Source organism: Lissotriton helveticus, chromosome 5_1, assembly GCF_964261635.1.
Source record: "Lissotriton helveticus chromosome 5_1, aLisHel1.1, whole genome shotgun sequence".
Taxonomy (NCBI): domain Eukaryota; kingdom Metazoa; phylum Chordata; class Amphibia; order Caudata; family Salamandridae; genus Lissotriton; species Lissotriton helveticus.
Genome location: NC_136065.1, coordinates 1,749,058,048 through 1,749,079,079, shown reverse-complemented (window position 1 = coordinate 1,749,079,079; position 21,032 = coordinate 1,749,058,048). Strand labels below are relative to the sequence as shown.

Sequence of the window (21,032 nt, the reverse complement as noted above, 5' to 3'; positions counted from 1 at the left end):
CTAGGGCTATTTCTGGTATTTAAGGGAGGGGGTATGTATCCCCTTTCCCTGAGCTATAGACTGACTTCAGGTGCCTCATCCCCAAGACCTCGAACAAAACATTGTTTTAGAGTCCTGTTCCCTGGGACATTTCTGTTTCCTGTCCAGGGGAATGTTGTCAGAGAATGCAAATTTAATTCACTGCCTTCACTCTCCAGGGCATGGAATACAACTCAGCCTCGAGCAGGGGAAACAACTTCTCCTGCCCAGACAATACAACAGGCTCCTCCTGGCACCCAGGATATGCTCTGGCTGGGCACCTGGCAGGGACCTTGGGGCATTGAGTCTCCCCCTCAAGGCCCCAACATTTAAGGATGTTAGGGGTGCCCTGTGTGAGCACCTACTCTAAAATAATGAGCCACTCACACCAGCATCCAGCATCAGCATCCAGTATGGGTGCTGGCTGGGGAGTCACACCAGCATCCAGTATGGGTGCTGGCTGGGGAGTCCTCAGGATCAGCAGGTGCCTTGGAGCTCCTCTCATGGTTTCCAAACACTGGCATGTTGTGGGGGCCCGCATGAGCCTCAGGGCACCCACTTAAAAATAATGGCCTGCTTCCGCTGGCATCCCGCATGGGAGGTGGCAAACCAGCTGGCAGGAGCCGTTAGTGCCTCGGAGCCCCTCCAATGTCCAAAGTGTCCCAAGTGGGACTGCAAAACCATAAAAATATAGAAAAAAGAATAATAAATGAGCAGCAGAAGACGCTCGATTTTTAGTCACTGTTTCAAGTAAGAAACTCCCCAGAATGCCCTGTAATGGCTTTTTACTTATCAATTCGGATGATGGTGGTGCCCCTAGAAGGAGCAAGGACTGTCGGAGGGTGAAGAGAGAACTAAATGGGCAATGATCATTTCTTGGAGTATGTGTGACTACAGGACGATGTGACACGGTGGATCACACCATCTTACTCTCCCGTGTGAGGGCGGCGGGGATCGGGGGGACCGCTTTGGTCTGGCTTTCCTCCTTCCTGAGTGACCGCACCCAGGCTGTCCGCCTGGGAGACTTTACAGCGGACGTCCGGAAAGTACATTGCGGGGTTCCCCAAGGCTCTTCCCTTTCTCCCCTTTTATTTAATCTTTATATTGCCCCTCTTATTTTTTCTTTGCAACAAATGAAGATCGCCGTGTTTAACTACGCGGACGATCTCCAGCTTGTTTTTGACCTGTCTTCTTCTCCCTCTTCTGTTCTTAATTTTCAATCTATTATGCTTCACATCCGGGACTGGATGAACCACAACCACTTAAAACTCAACCCCGACAAGACCGAGCTGGTATTGACGGGTGGTTCATCCAGCCCCTGGACTCCTCTGTTCTGGCCCCCCTCTCTCGGTCTCCCTCCTGTCCCCGCTTCCTCAGTTAAAACCCTTGGTATAAAAATTAATTCTCAACTTTCCCTTCACTCCCAGGTTAGCTCTGTGGTTTCTTCCTCTTTTCTCTCACTGCGTACTATACGTAGGGTGTCCCGTTTTTTTTCTTTTTCTGCTCTTAAACTTATCATCCTCGCCATGGTGGTGTCCCGCCTGGATTACGGCAACGCCCTATATGCGGGTATTCCTGCATATAGCTTACGGCGTTTGCAACTCATACAAAACCAGGCGGCCCGCCTGGCTTTCAATCTCCCGAAATTTCATCACTCTACTCCCCTTTTGAAGTCTCTACACTGGCTCCCTGTACTAGCCCGGGTCCAATTTAAGATCGCCTCCATTACCTTCCTGGCTCGCCTAGGCTCAGCTCCAGCATTCATCTCTTCTGAGATCACCCCTTATGTTCCCAGCAGAGAGCTACGTTCATCTTCCCAGTTCTTACTCATGATTCCACGCTACCGAAGAAAGAAGTGGGGAGGCTCTAAATTTGCCACCCTTGCCCCTTCCCTGTGGAACTCTCTTCCCCTGGAAATTCGAACCCTCACCCTGTACCCTCAATTCTGTAAACAACTTAAGGCCCACCTATTCAGGAAGTCCTTTGAATAATCCCCTTCGCAGTTCCCCCGTTTCGTTTCTGGCCCCGGATTTTTGTTAGTTGTAGCGCCAAGAAACCGCTGGTGTATGCGCGCTTTTACAAATAATTTTAAACTCAAACTCACTCTCACCCTGAGTTTTGAAATGTATATATGAAATTCAGGAGTGGTACTACATGGGGCAAGTATAGTAAACACAAAAAAACTCACATAGGGAAGATTCTTGGGAGGTTAGAAAATGGGATCTATACCCTGAGGAATACCAGTGACCCCTAAAGGGCATATGAATTTGGCAGGAACTTGTTGATAAAAGCAGAGAGGGTGACAGGGACGTTATTTCCCTAAGTACATCTGAAACACAATTATTTTAACCCTATCAGGAAGGACCCAGGAATAAAGAAATCGAGAGGTTTCCCTCCTAGATAGTTGTAGCTTATTACTGCCTCTGCACAGTGGATCCCTAGTATTTTTTGGAAAATATAATTTTTGCACTCCACCCTGAAAGTTGGCCTGAAGCAGAGTGTAGGAGCTGCCCCATGACGAAGCATGCAACTATCTAGTGGGTAAGGGCAGTATTAATAAACCCTTAGGGTTTCCCATCATCAGATTGTCGTAAACTGAATATTATGGTAGCTTTCCTTTTGTGTGTGATTAGATGTTTGACATAGAAAGGACTGGGGAAAGGGTTGTCCTCTCGTCCCTTTGTTCTAAAAGTGTGATGGGAGCAACAGCACCACCAAACATTTTCTTAATGTTATGGATGGTAGCCGGGAATGCATCAGCCCCCCAGCAGCATTAGAAGAAAACAGTTAGCCTCGTGGGTCATTAAATCATTGATCCCAGGAGAGCTTACCCTTTTTGTTTTAAAGCATGCTGAGCCGGAACTGTATGTTCTTCAGCTACTGGGCAGGTAGCCCTTGTGGCTATTTTTATGGCTAATCTTTGTGGCCTGAATTTATTTTTTAAAGGCACAAAAACATGTCTAATTGTTTTTGTAAAATTGCTTCATTGAATATATTTTGTGGCAATCACTATTATTAAACATTGCAATGGGTGAATTTATGAAATATACACAGTTATTGGTGACTTTTTGACAAAGGCAATAGGTCTGCTTTATGTATATTAATGTGCTGACCAGTCGATAAACCTGTTTTTTTTCTTTTGGTGTTCTGACAATTTAACAAAGCCAGTAGGTCTGTCTTACTTAAAATGCCACCCTTTTATATTTCTACACCACATAGTCAGCCTTGCGCAGTGGCGGATGGTTGGGCACTGGACCTGTGCTGCGCCCATGTCCTGTGCCCAACCTCACCCTCCAACCCCATGCCACTCATGGTAATGCACATTTATGTCATCAGTTGCTTTATTTGAAATATTGCAGTAATTTGATCAACATTATCATTGCACTTGTCATGAGTGTTGAAATATGTGAGATCAGAAACAGTGCATTTAGAGAGTATGAGTTATAATTACTTAAATTAACTATAATTGGTGAATTGCAGGTCTTTTGCAATATGGCAAACCTGGTTACTGCTCCTCTTCTTCCACTACTGTGGGTTGACCATTTTGCTGTGCCTTTCAATGTTAGAATTCCAACGTATCCCTTATCCTTATGACCTAATTACATGTCTAAATCTAGGAATTGGTCTAAGTTGAATGCTCCAGCCTTGGATAAGCAACTCCAACGCACCAATCCTGATTTTAAACAAGCATCTGTTTTAGATCAGGACCTGCTTCACAAATGGCTTACAGAGGCCATGGAGGAAATGTTACTGACCACCGTAAAACATTCAGGATGGACTCAACCACTGGCTTCCTGGTTTAAGGAATGACTGAGACATTAGTAAAAAAAGTGCAAAGTCTTGCAAAGAATTTTGAGAAAGTTCTATACGGAGGAGGCTAAAATCAATTATAGAGCAGCGTTAATAATTAAATATCATGAGGTTTGTAAATCTGCTCAAGCAGCATTTTACTTATATACAAATTTGAATGCTCACAATTGCACAGGTGGTTAAGGAACTATGGGACTATTGGAACTTGCCACCAGCACCTTCAGCTCTCAAATCCAAGGCAAGGAGATAGCTCTCTTCTCTACCAAAACAGTAGAAAATATTCATTACCAACTGGCAAAGGACTGCATGAATGGAGCACATTTGAGTGACACTGCTCTAGATACCTATGCTCAGAATCTTATTCAAGCAGGTTGCATGGGCACTTCAACCAATTCCAGGCATACATCTAAGACATTGTGACATTTAAAGCTATTCTTCAGTATACTAAATCAAAATCCCCACTGGATCCCTAGCAGCCTAGCATGCTTAGACAATTGGATTCAAGCCTGTTACACATGATAATGGTTCTTCTCAACTTCTCCTTCGGCAAGGGGGTTGTCCAACAGAAGAGGAAGGATGCAATGGTTCTTCCACTCTTAAAAAAAAATCTAATTTGGACCCATCAAATCCGTTGAAATTTTGCCCAATTTCCCTGCTACCCATTTTCTCCTGAATTCTGGAGAACCATGTTAACATTCAGCTCACTCCATTTGTGGAGGCTCAGAATTTTCTTCACTTCTCCCTGTTGGGTTTTAGGGCTGGACACACCACTGAATCCGCCCTCTGGAGCGTAACGGAGCACTTGAGGCAGAGCCTTGATGAGGGCATAACATCTGTGCTTACTTCTTTAGACCTTATTACAACCTTTTATACTTTGTCTCACTCCATCCTGGTGGAAAGATTGATGTCACTTGACCTTGAAAGCTTAGCTCTGGCATATATATCCTTTCTAACAGATCATTTGTTTCAAATTGTTTCATCCAGTGCCAGGTCTGAGACATAAACCTTAACCTCAGGAGTCCCTCAGGGTTCAGTGTTGAGCCCTATGTTGTTTAATATTTACATCCTCCCTTTGGTGGATGAAGTAGAGACTTATGGCTTGGCCCTTTTCTCTTATGCAGATGACACACAGATCACCTATACATTGTCATCTGTACAGAATTTTGAACCTTCTGGTCTTAGCCCCATGGATGAATAAAAACTCGCTCCAGCTCAATAGAGATAAAACCAAGGTCATGATTCTGAGCAAAAACTGTTCTTTTTGGGGCCCGCAACATTAACCAGAATTTCTAGGGGATCTGCCTACTCCATCTCAGAAGGTTAGAAAACTGGGCTTGACAAGTTATCTATGAAACCCAAGAGGCCAAGGCGCCTGTCACTTGTTTTGCGGTGCTCAAGTGGCTGAAAATTAGCATTTGGATGATTCCTGCATCAGCCCAGAGGACTACGATCAAAGCCCTAATCTTATCTACATTAGATTAGTGTTGGACATAGGAACCAATAAAGCTACAATTTATCAGCTGTTAGGCTATTGTATCAGCTTCCAAAGTCTACCTCTGTCTCCCATCTTCTTCATGAGCTGCATTGGCTCACAATTTCTAAGCACATTCAATTTAAAGCTTTATGTTACATGCTGAAGGCTAAAGCGGGATTAGGACTGTGCTATATTCAGGATTTGGTGGTGCCTTATCATGCCTCTCGAAATTTGAGCGGTCTGAACGGTGCCTTGTTCACTGTGTATAGGTTCCGTTTGGCTCACAGAAAGTGGCGTTCCTTTGCATATCTGTTCCCAAAACTTTGGAATTCCCTTCCAGAGTTGCCGGGAAACTGTGCAAGCTCCTACGCCTCCGTCTGCCTTGTGTCTATAAACACCTTGGGGTAGCAGCACGCATTATACATATTGATAATAACAATAATATTTGTCTTAGTTCAAAACAGTATGTTCTAACTAACGTTTACACATCACTATAATGTCACTTTAATCTTCGTTTTTTCAGTGAATTTCTAATTTTAGTTTTAAAGTTAAATAAAGTTAATTAAGATATTATTACCATACCTAACTCTAATGTCACTTTAAAGCTTGATTTTCAGTAGATTTCATATGATTATTTAACATGAAGTAGCAATATAAAGGCTTCAATTTTAACCAAAGCAGACCTCTAGCATTACCAAAGGGTCAAATGTCAACATCTAAAAGATAGTTTCTATTGGTTTTATCAGGGGGGTCAGCACGTCAGTATAATGCAGACCTATTGCCTTTGTCATTAAATCACCACAATAATGTATCAACGGTTATTATCCATTGTATTCCCAATACACATACAAGGCAATGATTAATAATACAAAATAATTTAAATAAAGCCTTTTTACTCACAAAAGCCATATCCATGTTTTGGAGTCTTTCTTTAACACTCTTCAGGCCATAAAAAGCTGTCATAGACTCAGCCACAAGTCGTCTCCACACTTTGGCTGAAGGGCATACAGCGCCAGCTCAGAGTGCTGAAAGTGTTTTAAAAATAATATGGTAAACTGTCCTGGGGACATGTATTTAATGACCCAGAAGCCTTACTGTGGCTTATTTTTAAAATGTTCCTCAGGGGGCTGCTGAACAACCTGCAGCTTCCCACAACATTTAACACATATGTTTGTGGTGTCCCTGCCTCTTCTAGGGGAACCAGGATGACTAAATTATGGTTGTATGATGTAACAACGCGTGTTAATACAACGCGTGCTGTTACATCGCAGTCGTTACGACTGCATTTTACCACGCTATGCCTTTACAACGCAAGTCTTTACATCGACTTGCGCTAGGTGGCGTGCTAACAACAAAAAAGTGTAATTTACTATTCCAACTCCAGTCCACTTATCAGTAGGGAAGGTGTTGGGATAGTAAACTACACCATTTTTAATGTTAGCACGCCATCTAGCGCAAGTCGATGTAAAGACTTGCGTTGTAATGGCATAGCGTTGTTACATGCGGTAGTTGTAACGACCGCGATGTAACAGCATTGCGGTGTACTGACCGCGTTGTTAAGGATGTTTCCCCTAAATTATTGAAAGATCGAGCCATAGCAGGACATTATCTGGTTCTCCCTGATGGGAGTAGTTAATAACAACTACTCTGCTCATTTCACAGTTTAAAAAAAATGTATATATATTTGGATGGAAGGTCCCAGCCAGGTGCATGGCCCATGGCTCCCTCAAATCCGCTGTCTCCCCAGACAGGACCCATCGAGGATGTTGGTGGGAGCTGGCTTTACTATTTTGCTTCCACCCGACTGGGAGCAGCTTTGGTTTCTGCTCCCACCAGACGTGGGCAATCTACAGTGTTTTTGGAGATGCGGTACTAATGACACTGTAATACATCATGCCCTCGTGGGTGGGGTTGGCGAGTCCATTGTATAGCTCAAGGCTGCAGACCCCTTTCCCATAAAAAACACATTATCCCTGGGGATGGGTCCACAGTGGCTTTCAAATGACTCAGGGAGGGGGATGCACAATCTCCTCCCCAACGACTAAGCAATGCGCCAATCTCCAAGGCCCTAGTCCACCCGCAGGGTTTTCATTTACATATACCAGATCCACAGTACCCTCTAATGAAGAAGCTTTTTTCGGCAACTAGGCCTAGGGGATCTGGCATATAGGTGGTATATGCTTTTTAATACTTCTTTCAGGACACAGGATTCTCAGCAGCTGAAATACATACATTTCGAGCTCTATTTCCCAAAAACGAGTGAACAGATTTACACAAATCACACAAAGCAAGCATTCTGGGCAAATATCTATCTTTCTGCCGAATTTGGTGCAATTCCGCTCAGCCAGTTGGCTTCAGCTGTGTCTATGAGAAATTGAATGAAAAAAACGTGTTTCATGGCCCCCCCTCTTTTTCTCAGCCCTGCTTGATGGATCGCTATGAACCTCTCATGGACGGATCTGAGGTGGATGAGACTTCCTTTTTAAAGTTTTGTGAAGATTCATGAAACCTCCAAAGTTATTAGTTAACATTTTCTTTATTTCCTATAACTACTCAGGCATGGCTGTGTACACCAATAGCTAAGTTTTGGGGTAAGGTCTATGACATCATTCAGGGCTTCACTGATTTGACGCTGAGTCATACAGCCCTGGTGGGCTTGCTAGGCTATGTGAAGGATACTCCCCCCACAGGTCAACGCATCCTTGCCCTGCTGCTCTTGCTGGCGAAACGTAGGGTGGCTATGCATTGGGGAAGGCAGTCCATTCCCTCCACAGATGCATGGATTAAAGATATTACATTCTGTCAGGTACAATTATTCACATATTGGGAGTTAATTCCCCCCACTTCCAGACTCAAAGACATTTAGGCTCCATTTATGGACTGGCTACGACAGAAGGCGTCGGGCTCTCCTGTGCCGTCTGCAAAGCCCAGAGTCCATCCATCCAGATACACTGCATACCCCCTTTACTGGAAACGATGACTGACATAACATGGGCAACAACACTATGTATAATTTGCTGCTAAGTGAGTGATCATGCCATAGATATTATCCTGGTATACATTACCGCAATTCAAGATATGTCTGACATTGAACTCTGCTCTTATTGTTACAGACTGCTTTTTATAGATCCTTAAAGCTATGATGTTGGGTTACTGACCATTGATGTGATTCATATTGTCCCCCTAGGCCCAGCTTTCCTTTTTGTTGTAATTTTACTTTTTTGTCTGCCATGCTATCATATATCTGTACCACTATGTAATATTATGTGGCAATGTTCAATTTCAATAAAACAAAAATAAACTATAACTACCTAGTGACATCTTTTCATGATGTTTATAAATGTAAAAACGGCAGTGAAGCAGTTAAACCATGAACTAGTGACTACAGAGGATTGTAGTGTGTCCTTTGTAGTTGAAATCAATGTTTAATGGGTATGCTAATGTGTATGAATAAGAGGAAGATAGTGCAGGGGTATTGCTTTGATGATTTGGTTTTAGTGTATTCCTTTGGTTGAAAATACTGTGTTTTGATGTGTATATTTCAATGCATTTTTGATAGGATGATACAGAAACACGGCTGTCATTGAGCAGGAGCACATCATGCACTGACTTTTGCTTGTTGACAAATGTATATTGTGATTCTATGAATGTCATCTATTGCAGAGCCAGTGGGACATGTGGATTATGGCTAGGCCTCTGCCTTTCTGGTCATTCTACCTGAAATTCAAAAATATTTCCATCTGAACTGATCAGTGCACTGAATCCATTTAAACTCAATTAAATTGGGAAACTCTTCCGTTACATATATAGCTTATGCTACTTTCCCTAATCTTGCAGTTTGATCATTTACAGTTTTAAGAATATAAAACAAATGAGTCATTAGACTGTGGTGAATGGAGAAAAAAGTGAGAGCAGCAACAGGGTTTAAAGGAAAAGGGAATCTCATGCAGACTAGTATTCTAATGATTCTTTGCTAGATGTGTGCTTTATTAATTCTTATGTAAACATTAACTGAGACATGTTGCTTCAGATTCTAAAATATTTTCTTAAGAGAGCTAAGTGCTCATGTTTTAATCAAAGTCTGAATAAATTCACAGAGAGCTCTGCAAGGGCACATATCTTACTATATCTGCTGATCCCCTGTGGCGTCTTACATCCCCTAGTATTCAGAGTCAGTGTTTGTTTTACATTTAACAATTTGTCCAAAACAATTTAGAATCAGATGAAGTGGCATGCTCGTCTGTAATGTCCAGTTCAAAGTTGAACAAAAATGACGTAGCCTTCATGAGAACGAGATTAATTTAGGAACCTTACACATTAAAATAACCCAAACGTTAACTGCTGTGTTTTGAGATAAGCCCTTTGATGCTTTCAGTGCTAAGCTTAAGGGGCCATTTTGAGTTATGCACACGTTTTGCAACAACAAAAAAACACCCTGTTGCAAATGTTGAAATCTATAGCTTCGTTTTCATCCATTTTGCGTGCATTAAGCCCACACATTTTACATTTTCAACAAGCAGTTACTCGCTTTTTGGCACCTTGGAGGCTGAGGGATGTCCGCAGAGATCCACGCCTCTGCCTAGGCTCCCGTGATCCTCGACCCATGGCCCCGCCTCCGTAATGGCAAATGCAGCTTTGGAGACGCCGAGACGCGGATACCGCTGATACCGCCGCTGCTGGTGCCGCTGCTGGTGCCGGAAGCCTAAGCGGGAAAGGAGAATTCAAACCTACGGGTGTAATGCGGTGCTGAGCAGAGCAGAGGGATTCTGGAGATCGCTGGAACGCGCCGAGAGAGATGACGCTGCCTCGCCGTTGCAGTAGCTGTTCTTGACCCGTCAGTCAGACAGGGGCTCGGAAAAGCTCGTTCCATGCAAGTCACGCCGCCCATCAGTTCCTTCCCGAAGTGAGCAAGTGTGCATCATTATTTGCGGCCAGTCAAGGAGCTTTTTCATCGGTTCTGCTGCGGCTGCATCTCTTGAGGTTGTGGAAAACAGGCTGAATACGGTCAAATACAGGGCAGCTACGGAGTAAATACTCTCATAGACTTAACGGTGTCAGGCTGTGTTAATTCTCCACGGAGGAAATAACTGCATTGAAATACTTTGAAGTGATTGTACACCAAAAATAAACAATAAAAACTCGCTGGGGGCTCCTGAATTCACTGGGAGCATTAAAAACTTTTCCCTATCCAAATAAAATAAGGGGAGTATACTTCCTAAAAAAAAAATGGGCAAACTTTTGAAAGAGGATGACACGGTAAAACTCAGTAAAGTGGAAGCGGCTGCCCGTCAGAGAGCTAAGACTCGCCTGCCCTGGCTCTTGCTAAAAAAGCTGCACGAAAAGCGGCTTGTGATAAAAATAAAGACACCAATAGGGAGGAGGTGGGGGGCCTTATAACAGATGATACAACACCTGAATCCTCAGATAACGAGTCGCCCTCCTCCTCTACTTCCCTACAGCACAACGAACAGCAAGAAGCGACAGTGGAGGGAGACAAGATGAATGATGTTATTACAGCAGATGTACTTGCACAGCCGCAAGCGGAAGTAGAAATCCATCCTCTAACTCTTAACCCCACACCGGCACTGGCAACTACAGCGCCTCAGGTGGTAGAAGAGAGGAGAAACAGTGGGACGGGAGGAAAGGAGGTGAGAGATTTTCCACTGTTTACGAAAAGAACTACTCCGAAATCTCCCCTCTCTAATTCATCACAGCCCCTTTTGGTCTCTCTTACTTTGGATCCCCCAGCCTCTAATGTGTTATCTAAGGGCCCTGACATGACAGCATCTCCATCTCCATCTCAAACTCAGCTTTCTTTAGTAAATGTAACAAATGAAGTGGTTCAAGATGGGGGGTGTATACAAGATAAGACTCCCGGGAACGGAGAAATTCTAGGACTCGATTCAAGTCTTATCGACAAGGAAGCAAGATCTGAGGTAAAATTCCAGCTAGATATTCGCATGTTGCTCAATTTAATCCTTGATGAGATCCGTGAAATCAATAACAATCAGCAAACGGAACTAGCTGCTATCCACGCTAGAATAGATAAGCTGGAGGAATTAACATTGGCACTCCCCAACAGGGTCTTGGATGCTGAGTCAAGGATAGCAGTCCTTGAAGATCAGATGAATCTGGTTTCAGGAGAGACTAAAGAGGCCACTAAAAAGAGGATTTTTATGGAGAACAAACTCGAGGAGTTGGAAAACCACTCCCGTCAATCTAACCTGAGGATCGTAGGGGTCCCTGAAGGAACGGAAGGATCCGATACAGTGCAATGGGTTAACTCTTTTATACAGAAAGCAGTTCTGCCAGACTTTGAAGGAGACTTGACAATAACAAGAGCCCACAGAGTATCGGGTCAGCGCTTTGCGAACTCTCCATTTCCTAGAACTATTCTATTAAATTTTGCGGATTTTAGAATTAAGGAACGGATACTCTCCAAGGCATATCAACAACGCCAGTTTTCCGTTTCCGAAACTACAAAATGCAGGATTTTCTCGGATATGACAGCAACTGCAGCTAAAAGAAGGAAAGAGTTCGTAAAGCTGCTGCAGTTATTCAAAGCTAATGGTGCCCAGGCCTCGATTGCACAGCAATCAATGCTAAAGGTTCTTGTCAAGAGAATTTTTTTTCTATTTACTGATCTAGAAGAGGCACAGACCCTTCTTAATGAAATATCAACAAGGGCCTAGGCTCAGTGGTTTGGCTATATTGAATGAATGTTGAATACGAGGAATCCATGTTATAATCCAGAGCTATAATTAGGGAAAATAAAAAAATAAAAATTTTAAAACATTTTAAAAAATGAGAGTTTGAAAATATCTAGGCGGGGTTCCTGGGTTCAGGGTCACACCAGGGTCATACCGGGGTGTAACAAGAAGGCACCCGAAGTAGAAGAAAGGGTGGGATGTGGGCAGCGTGGACAGGAAGGGGGGTCCCGCATCCATGGGGGGGTTCTTGGGGTGGGGGGGTGAATGCAGCAAAAAAACACAAGATTAGTAGGTTTTCTATTCTTAACATTGGTTGGTACAGAAGAGGTTTAGAACTTCATAGCCTTATCAATGATAATTGACTTATGTAATATCCTGTCCATTAATGCGAATGGGCTGTTAAATAAACAGAAATATGGAGCACTTTTGAAATGGGCAATTGCTTTTAAACCCCACGTGGTCTTCCTCCAGGAGACGCACTTGAAATCGAACTCCCCAAAGTTGTTTCTTCCTAGATATTTTTCCCATGGGTTTTTTTCCTCTGCTGGTGTTGCCCAAAGGGGTGTTGCTATTTATTTTTCAAGAAATTTACCCTGGGAGATCCTACAAATGCAAAGAGATTCTAAAGGGAGATGGCTTTGGGTGGCAGTGAAATTGTTGGGAAAGGTATTAAATTTTGTTAACTATTATGGCCCAATTTTCGATGACACCTCGGCCCTGACTGAAATTAGTGAAATTCTAAGGAGTACTGCTGGGCAAATTATAGTAGGAGGTGATTTTAATTACATTCAGGATTTAAAAAAGGACACCTCTAATAAGCATAAGAAACAACTAAAACCAAAAACAAAAGGGGTGTTAGAGGCTTTTATGTCAGAATATCAATTGCGGGTTCCATGGCGCTCTCTAAATCCCAACCTAGAATCTTACACGTGCTATTCCAATAGGTTTCACACAGCCTCTAGAATAGATTTCTTTTTATCCTCAAGATCGCTCCAAATTTCCAACGCATTGATAGGTTGCAATCCTTTTTCAGATCATGGGAGGATCGAGGCTCAATTAATATTGGAGGGCACGACAGGGGAGCGACCTAGGTGGCAGCTGGATCGCACCCTTCTACAGAATATGATATGGGTTGAGAGTTTTAAAGAATGGATAAGGGAATTCTTTCTAGCAAATAAGGACTCGGCAGAGCCTTTCGCAGTATGGGGGGCATTCAAAGCAGCAGCGCGGGGGCAAATTATAGCCTTTTCTTCCAACAAAGCAAACGACCGAAAAAGAAAAATATCTGCCCTCCAGGACGCCGCAGAAAATGAGTATGCCTTGAAACTAAATCAAAAACCAAACAACTGGGAACAAGCTAAAGCATTACTTAGGGACTTCTTCATCTTGGAAGAGATAAATAGCTCAAAAGCCTTCCAACAAAAGCTATATGAAGATAGTCAACTCATGGGTAAGCTGTTGGCAAATTCGATTAGGAAAAAACAAGAATCCTCCATCATCTTAAAAATCCAAGATCCATCAGGCAGAATAGATACTAAAAGTGCGGGAATCGCGAAAATATTCCTTGATCATTATGAGAGAATATACTCTACTGATATCCAAGTTGAAGAAAATCTAATTAGGGAATATTTCGACAACTTAAATATCCCCAAAATTTCTAAATCTAGATTTAATCAAATAGACGGCGATATAAGTCATTTGGAAATTCAAAATAGTATAAAAGCCACAGCGGGAGCAAAGGCTTCAGGGATTGATGGATTCCCAATCAAATTTTATAAGGTTTTTCTGAAGGAGCTGGAGGACCCTTTGAAATATTTATTTAATTATATAAGATGAGGTGGTAGGGTCCCCTCAGAGTTTAAAGAGTCCACAATTATTAGTTTTGTTAAGAAAGGCAAGAACCCGGAGGACGTAAATTCCTATAGACCAATTAGTCTTTTAAATTCTGACTATAAGGTTTTTATGAAAATTTGGGCTCAAAGATTCGTGTTGGCCGCCCAGGAGGTGATACATCAAGATCAAACGGGTTTCATAGCTGGACGCTATATGGCTGCCAACACAGAATATTTATTACAGGCACTAGATTATTTTAATCTTAATTCTATTTCTGCATGCATTCTTATGATCGATGCGGAAAAAGCATTTGATTTAGTTAACTGGTCAACGTTATTTTTTTACTTGGGTTATTTTGGATTCCCCGCCCCTATTATTAATATGCTACAAAACATTTATGAGGGGGCATCTGCCCAGGTGATAATAAATGCCAAGCAAGCAGGGAAGATTAGAATAAATCGAGGCACAAGGCAAGGTTGCCCTTTATCTCCCCTGCTTTTCACCTTTTTTATCGAACCCCTGGTAATAAAAATAAGAAATAATAACGCAATATCTTCTCCAATTGCCGGAATGTCGAAGTTAAAATTATTCGCAGACGACATTATTCTTTATATGGCTCCTGATAAAGAAAATATAGAACATCTTATGAAAGAGCTACAGGACTATGAGAAGATAGGGGGCTATAAAATTAACGAAAAGAAAACTGAGGTTCTTATTTTGAATACAAATTTAGATTTCCTTCCGCTAGATTTACAGTCTCAAGCTGAAAAAAGGGACCCAATAAGATATCTAGGGATTTACGTGACCCGAGACTACCAAGAACTTTTTCAATTGAATTATATAAGTACTAGGAATAAAATCAAGAGCCTCTTAGAACATTGGGATATACTGCCCCTATCATTGATTGGCAGAGTGGCATTGATAAAGATGAATATATTGCCCCTGCTTTTATTTTTGTTTAGTAATATCCCAATTAAAGTTAATTTGGCCTTTTTTAATGAACTAGATTCCATGATAAGAAGATTTATTTGGAATAAAAAGGCCAATAGAGTCAAACTTGCGATAATACAACTTCCAGTTAACCAAGGTGGACTTGCTCTTCCCCATTTTTATACATACTACGAGGCAGCTTTTTTTTATATAATGGCAGGATTATTAAAGGCTAGACAGACAAGAGACAACTTTTTTTTAAATAGAATGCTTGAGGAATCAGGTTCTCAAATTTTTATTTTCTTAAAAACTGCAAAACTTCCAAAGAGAACACGATATAAGACACTGGTGGGGTATTCATCAAGATTACGGCTTCTATTTGAAAAACATGGCTCAGATGGATCCATCTATTTGAAACTTTCGGAATGTGTTAAAATGGGTCTTAGGATCTCTTCAAACCATTTGACAGAATGGGAATCGGCCGGATTTTGTGAAATAAGGCATCTTATCACGCAAAATACGTTAATTAGCTGGCAAATGGTTAGAGAAAGAACGCATCCGAATCGGCTAATGTTTTTTCAATATCTGCAATTAAGTTATTTTATAAAAAAAGTTATAGGAAGTCTTGATAGAACACCCAATGCTTTGCTAACAGCGTTATATGGGGAAAAACATAAGGGTATTGGATTTTGGTATAAAAAGTTACCTCTTCCGGGATCAACCAATATAATAGGCAACCATCTGGAGAAAATAAGTCTCACATTACAGTGTGTGGTGTCTGACAAAGATTGGGAGACAATAAGTTACTTAGGAAACAGGGCACTTCGAGCAGCTAATTACAAGAGAATGTCTTTTCTTTGCCGATGGTTGGCATATTACACCCCGGAAGCCCTTCAAAGAATGTTCCCCGAATACGAGAATAAATGTTTTAGATGCAAAACTAGGGGACAGGGTGGCTGGCATCACATTTTTTTCTCATGACCAAAGTTGGAACCCTTCTGGAGGGAGATTTTCGCAGATTTGGAGATGGCAATTGGGAAAATTCTTCCTCCAGAAGTAGAAGTGGCCCTTTTTGGCATTAGTAAGGACAGGAATAGGTTCAATGAATCAGAAGAAGTGTTTATTTTTATTGCCTCTGCCATGGCAAGGTCCCTGATTCTGCAAAATTGGAAATCCACGGCGTGTCCTTGCCATGTTAAGTGGGTTAATAAAATGAAAAGAACTTATAATTTTGAGAGAGCCTATGCAGGTAGAGTGGGTGCGACTGCAAGATTTGAAAGGAATTGGAAATATTTTGACCAGCTTGAACTATTAAAAGGAAGGTGATTGTTATAATTTAGCTAATTGAAAGACGCTATCACATTTATATCTGAGGAAATACAAGTATTCATCTGCTATGCTATATCAAATTGCTAAGTACTTTTATCATGTCAACATTTTTTTTGTATGTTATTTTATTTTTACATTAGGAAATGTTTTATTATTTGTGCTTCTATACATCGGCACTTTATTGCACTAGTCACTTTATACAGGTTAAAAATGTTGCACATAATAACATTAGCACTCTTAAGTGCCGGTTTTTCTATTTTCTGCATTAGCACTTTAAGAACGAAATATTTCGTGTTATTATGCATTGGCACTTTATTGCATTAGTCACTTTATTAATGCTACATTTTGCACATAACAGCACCTTCAAGTGTTGGTCATTATACTCTTTGCATTTGCACTCTACGTTCGGTATAATAATAATAATATTACTCTTGATGTTGTCCCATCATCACCAGTTGTTTATTGATTGGATAATCTTAAAACGTTTTTTTTAATTATTATTTTAAGTAAAACTTGCAACACTATTTTTCCATTTTTACTGTGGTATTCTATTGTCTAGGGTTGTCTCTTGGATTTTATAAACATTTTTGGCTAATGTTTGTCTAATTATGAAGAAATTAATGTACCAATGTATTGTCCTTACCTACAGCTTGTAATAAAAAATGTATAAAAAAAAAAAGCAGTTACTCGCTTTTTGTAGTGTGTGGTCAAAAGAGTGCAATGAGATGTATTACAGAAGGGTCAGTGACAGAATATCGGAAACACAAATACCATGTAGACAGAATCTCGTCTCAAAAATATCGAGGACAAAGGGAGTAGGTAGTGCAAATGAGTAGGTATAGATATACTATAATTAACTCCAGCTCCGCGTACCTTGAAGATATATATACCTACAAGGTATATATATATATACATATATATATATATATATATATATATATATATATATATATATATATATATATATATATATATATATATATATATATATATATATTTATATATTTATATATATATATACCTTGTAGGTATATATATATATATATATATATTTATATATGGAGTTATATATTTATATATTTATATATATATATATATATATATGGAGTTATATATGGTAAAACTGAACTTACCCATAGAATATGACCTACACAATATTCTTGTCCTTGCAAATTTTCGCAAGATATTCTGGCCCACTATAATTGTGTTTCTGATATTTTGTCGAAATACAATTACATGCAGCACCCCAGCGGTACAACAGGTATGTGTGTCCATTTTATGCACCTCAGGTGCATTGTAGTCTTGCGGTAGTGGCTGCAGACATTTGCGCAGCACATTCTGTAATTCAGGCTATGTACAGTGCCAGTGCCAGCTTACAAGGGCATGCCATCATTTTCCGGGGGGTGGGGGGCATGTAAATGAGGGAATCGTTTTTTTCCACTGCTCCAGAGGTAAAGAGGACTTTAGGAGTTGCACTTACAGTGCACCATAAAGAGGTGGACCCTGCCAGAGTGCCTCCTGCGCACAGCTCTCTGTAGGGGGCAAAAGTGGTTCCTTCAATCCCTCAGACATCCCCCTGCAGTCACTCACTGCACTTACCTGTAGGTGGATCTCTTTACAATTTGAAGTGAAGGTGTGTTCAGCCAGAGAGGCTGCTTTCAACAGTTGGCTGCCCTGGGGGTAGGATATTGATTGTAGTAAGGTGCATTGTCCTTTTTTGTGACCAGCATACCTATTTAAGGTACGCCGAGGCACAAACGGAAACAGTGAACCCATTACATATTGCTGAGGCTGGCATTTGGCTCCTAACTATGGCTCCTGTTAAAATAGATAGAAATAGGAGTTGTGCCCTGAGGTACAGGTGTAAAGGACTACTTGGGACTGCAGTGATTTACCAATTATCAGCTAATACATGCAGTTAAGTGTGACATAAAATCTTTTTAGATGTATTCTCATATAATGTTGAATTGTACATTTTGTTTTATTTCCAGCTGATAAAGGAAAAAATTCTAGACCTGCTGGGCAAAGAGGAAGAAGAAGGCAGCCATGATGAGAATGTGGTAAGAGCTGTGATTATTCAAATACGTAATACCATAAAGCTTTGCCTAACCACTATGATCCTTAATGCCTGTCACAAACGTGTTTTTGTACAGACCTTCGCAACTATTTTGTTGTTATATGAGGATTTAATAATTGCAATTTATTTTGAAATCTAAACTTTTTCACTAGTGTGCTTCAGTATGCCACATCGTTTGAAAGCAGAGAAGTAACCTAATGGAATGTTTGTGTATGGGTGCAAACAAGAAATCATCAGCCTAGCAACTTAAACAAATTCAAGGATATTACTTAATACTTTAGTTAAATTTTAGGATAGCCAATTTCTTAAGCATACATTGTGTGAGTGTTGCTGTGGCTGAGTATGACACTTACACATGCAACAGCAAATGGTAGAAAATGTAATAGTTCACAAAGGCTCACTGTTTGATACTAAAGCTGCAATAAGTTTACCATGATGATATGTACATAAACGTGTTTTCTCCATGTTAATTTTCATAGGAAACTGTTATAAAGGCTGCCAGAGGGATGCCAACATTCCAAGGCATGCTCTGGCAGCACATACCAAAAAGGGAGGAGAGGGGAAAACATGGCGGAACATACCAAGTGAAAATGAAAGGCAAGATTACAACAGAAACTTTAGACACGGCTACAACCTGAACTGCTGAACGGAATTACAACAAATTTGGCAGAGAGCTAGGTCTTGGTTCAGAAAGCACGCTTTTTGTAAATGGTGTAAATCCGTTCAGTAGTTTTTGAGATATTTAAAGATTTACAGATATTGATATTTGAAAATTGTGAGATCTGATTGGCTGAGCCCTCCCGAGCACGAGCTTGCCTCTGATTGGCTGCCAAGACTTCAAGCCAGGAAGTGTTGGCAGCCATCTTGTGACTCAGTATGAGGAGAAGGAAAAAAGTGAGTGAAACAGTAAAAAAAGAAAAAAGGGGGCAGGGAAAAAACACCCTGACCCCATAGGTCTGGTCAGGGGGTCCCACAGAGACACCCAGGGCCCAAAAAAGCATTACTGTAAAATGTTCTGCCAGATTCGTGCACCCGGCACAACTCTGGGTGAAGATTCTTTTTTAAAACAGAGCGCGGGCTCTCACACTACATTCTTTAAAGCCCCCGGTTGGGCCAGTTCCCATGGGCATTGCTGATTTATGTAGAAGGTGCCCGTGGGGGTCATACAGTCCCTGGGGCCAGCACCTCCCTGGGGCTTTATTATTTATGTGCGGGGGGAAAGTGGCTCTCCCGCAGACTCGAGACCTCCACCTCCCCTGGGCTTTATTTGTAAATGTGTGGATGGGCTCCTTTCCCTTGCGGCCCCCCAAGCCCGGGGGACCACCACCTTCCCGGGGCTTAAATAAAATTACAAAAAGTGTGTGGAAGGGCTCCTGCCCCTTCCCAAACTGCCCCGGGGACCACAACCTCCCTGGGGCAACCTTCATTTAAATGCGGAGGTCCGTTACAGACCCCCGACCCCAGGCACCGCCACCTACCCAGGGTTATGCAAATGCTGGGTGGGGACCCCACAGCCCCCCTCCTGGAGCCCTCGATGGCCCTGGGGACCACCACCCACCAGGGCCGGCTCCTGCAATGTCCCAGGGCACCCACCTCCGGGACATTGCTGTTTGCTATGACAGAGCGTCAGAGCCCAAACGTTATGGCGGCACAGCAATAAACATCTAAGCAATCTGGAACTTTAAGTCCGTGTCCGTGTTTGAAGCACAGTTCTATGTACGCAGAGTGGAATGATATATATATATATATATATATATATATATAAGTTTCTCAGTCCGCTCAGAAAACGCTGACAGCGGCCCCTCGGGAAGTGGCACCAATGCCGGCCGAGCACGCCGGTAAAGCAAATAATTTCACAAAGTTCCAAAGTAACGGTGCTCTCAGTCCGCAAGATAACACAACACCGCTCAAGTCTCCAAGGGTGTTTATTTAAACTAACAACATGTTTCGGCTACGGACAGCCTTGATCACGTTAGTTTGTGAAAGACAGTTTCCGGTAAATAAAGCTAGATTCATAGCCATAGAAACAGGACTAGGTAGCATGACACGTAAATGTAAGGTTTCATGTACGCAATACATATGTTAGCAATAAAACATCATAATATGTCAGGAAACTCCAATACATATTTCAATCGATGGAAAATTGATTATTCACATAGTGCTCGCATTTTGTACAAAAACAAAATAAATATATGCCCATGCAAGTATACTCTTCTGTTATCTGCACAGAAGAACATATAAATTGTGTCACTTTGAATTCACCTCAATGTGATAGAAAACAAAACCCGACAGGGGCGTCCTCCGCCATGTTTGTAGTTTAAGCAACACCACGGAACTACCCGTTGCTGTAGCAACCAAGCGTGGTGAAAATGCATCATAGAATAGCAACCCTTCACCAATGCGCCTTGCCTGGAAAACAAATTAGCACACTAAAACAATGTATATCAGCGCAAGTTGTAACTGCGATTGGCCCAACCTGCAAGATGATATTCTTATGAGTGGTTAAATGCAGTTGATGCATAATTGTCACAAAGCATGCAGCTACATAGGCGGACAGCAGTAAGTCACCGTTCATCAAGAGATTGGATTGTACAAGATTGCTTCGTGCACATAGTACATGCTGACCAAGAGTCTATGTCTGTGAAATACACAAGGCCGACACGGCGGGAAGCCACCAGTTGTCAAGTAAATAGTGACGGTCAAGTGCCGCAGAGCACTTGAGGGAACTGGCCAGAGGGAGAAATAACAAAATACCAAGTCCAAGTGTATGATCGCCCCCCCATGTGGGGCCTACCTTATCTGAAACTGTCTAGATGTCAAGTGAAGAAAAGAGATACAGTGCTCCCAAAAG

General features: G+C 41.7%; 1 protein-coding gene across 1 annotated transcript in view; it reads left to right on the top strand.

Annotated features, from left to right (window-relative positions):
- The window catches only part of ASIC2 (acid sensing ion channel subunit 2), a 1,943,108-nt gene that overhangs the window by 1,889,331 nt on the left and 32,745 nt on the right, over positions 1-21,032 (top strand). The window contains exon 9 of the mRNA XM_078645029.1: positions 18,096-18,164. Coding sequence (XP_078501155.1) covers positions 18,096-18,164 — 69 coding nt within the window. The remainder of the gene's footprint in view (positions 1-18,095; positions 18,165-21,032) is intronic.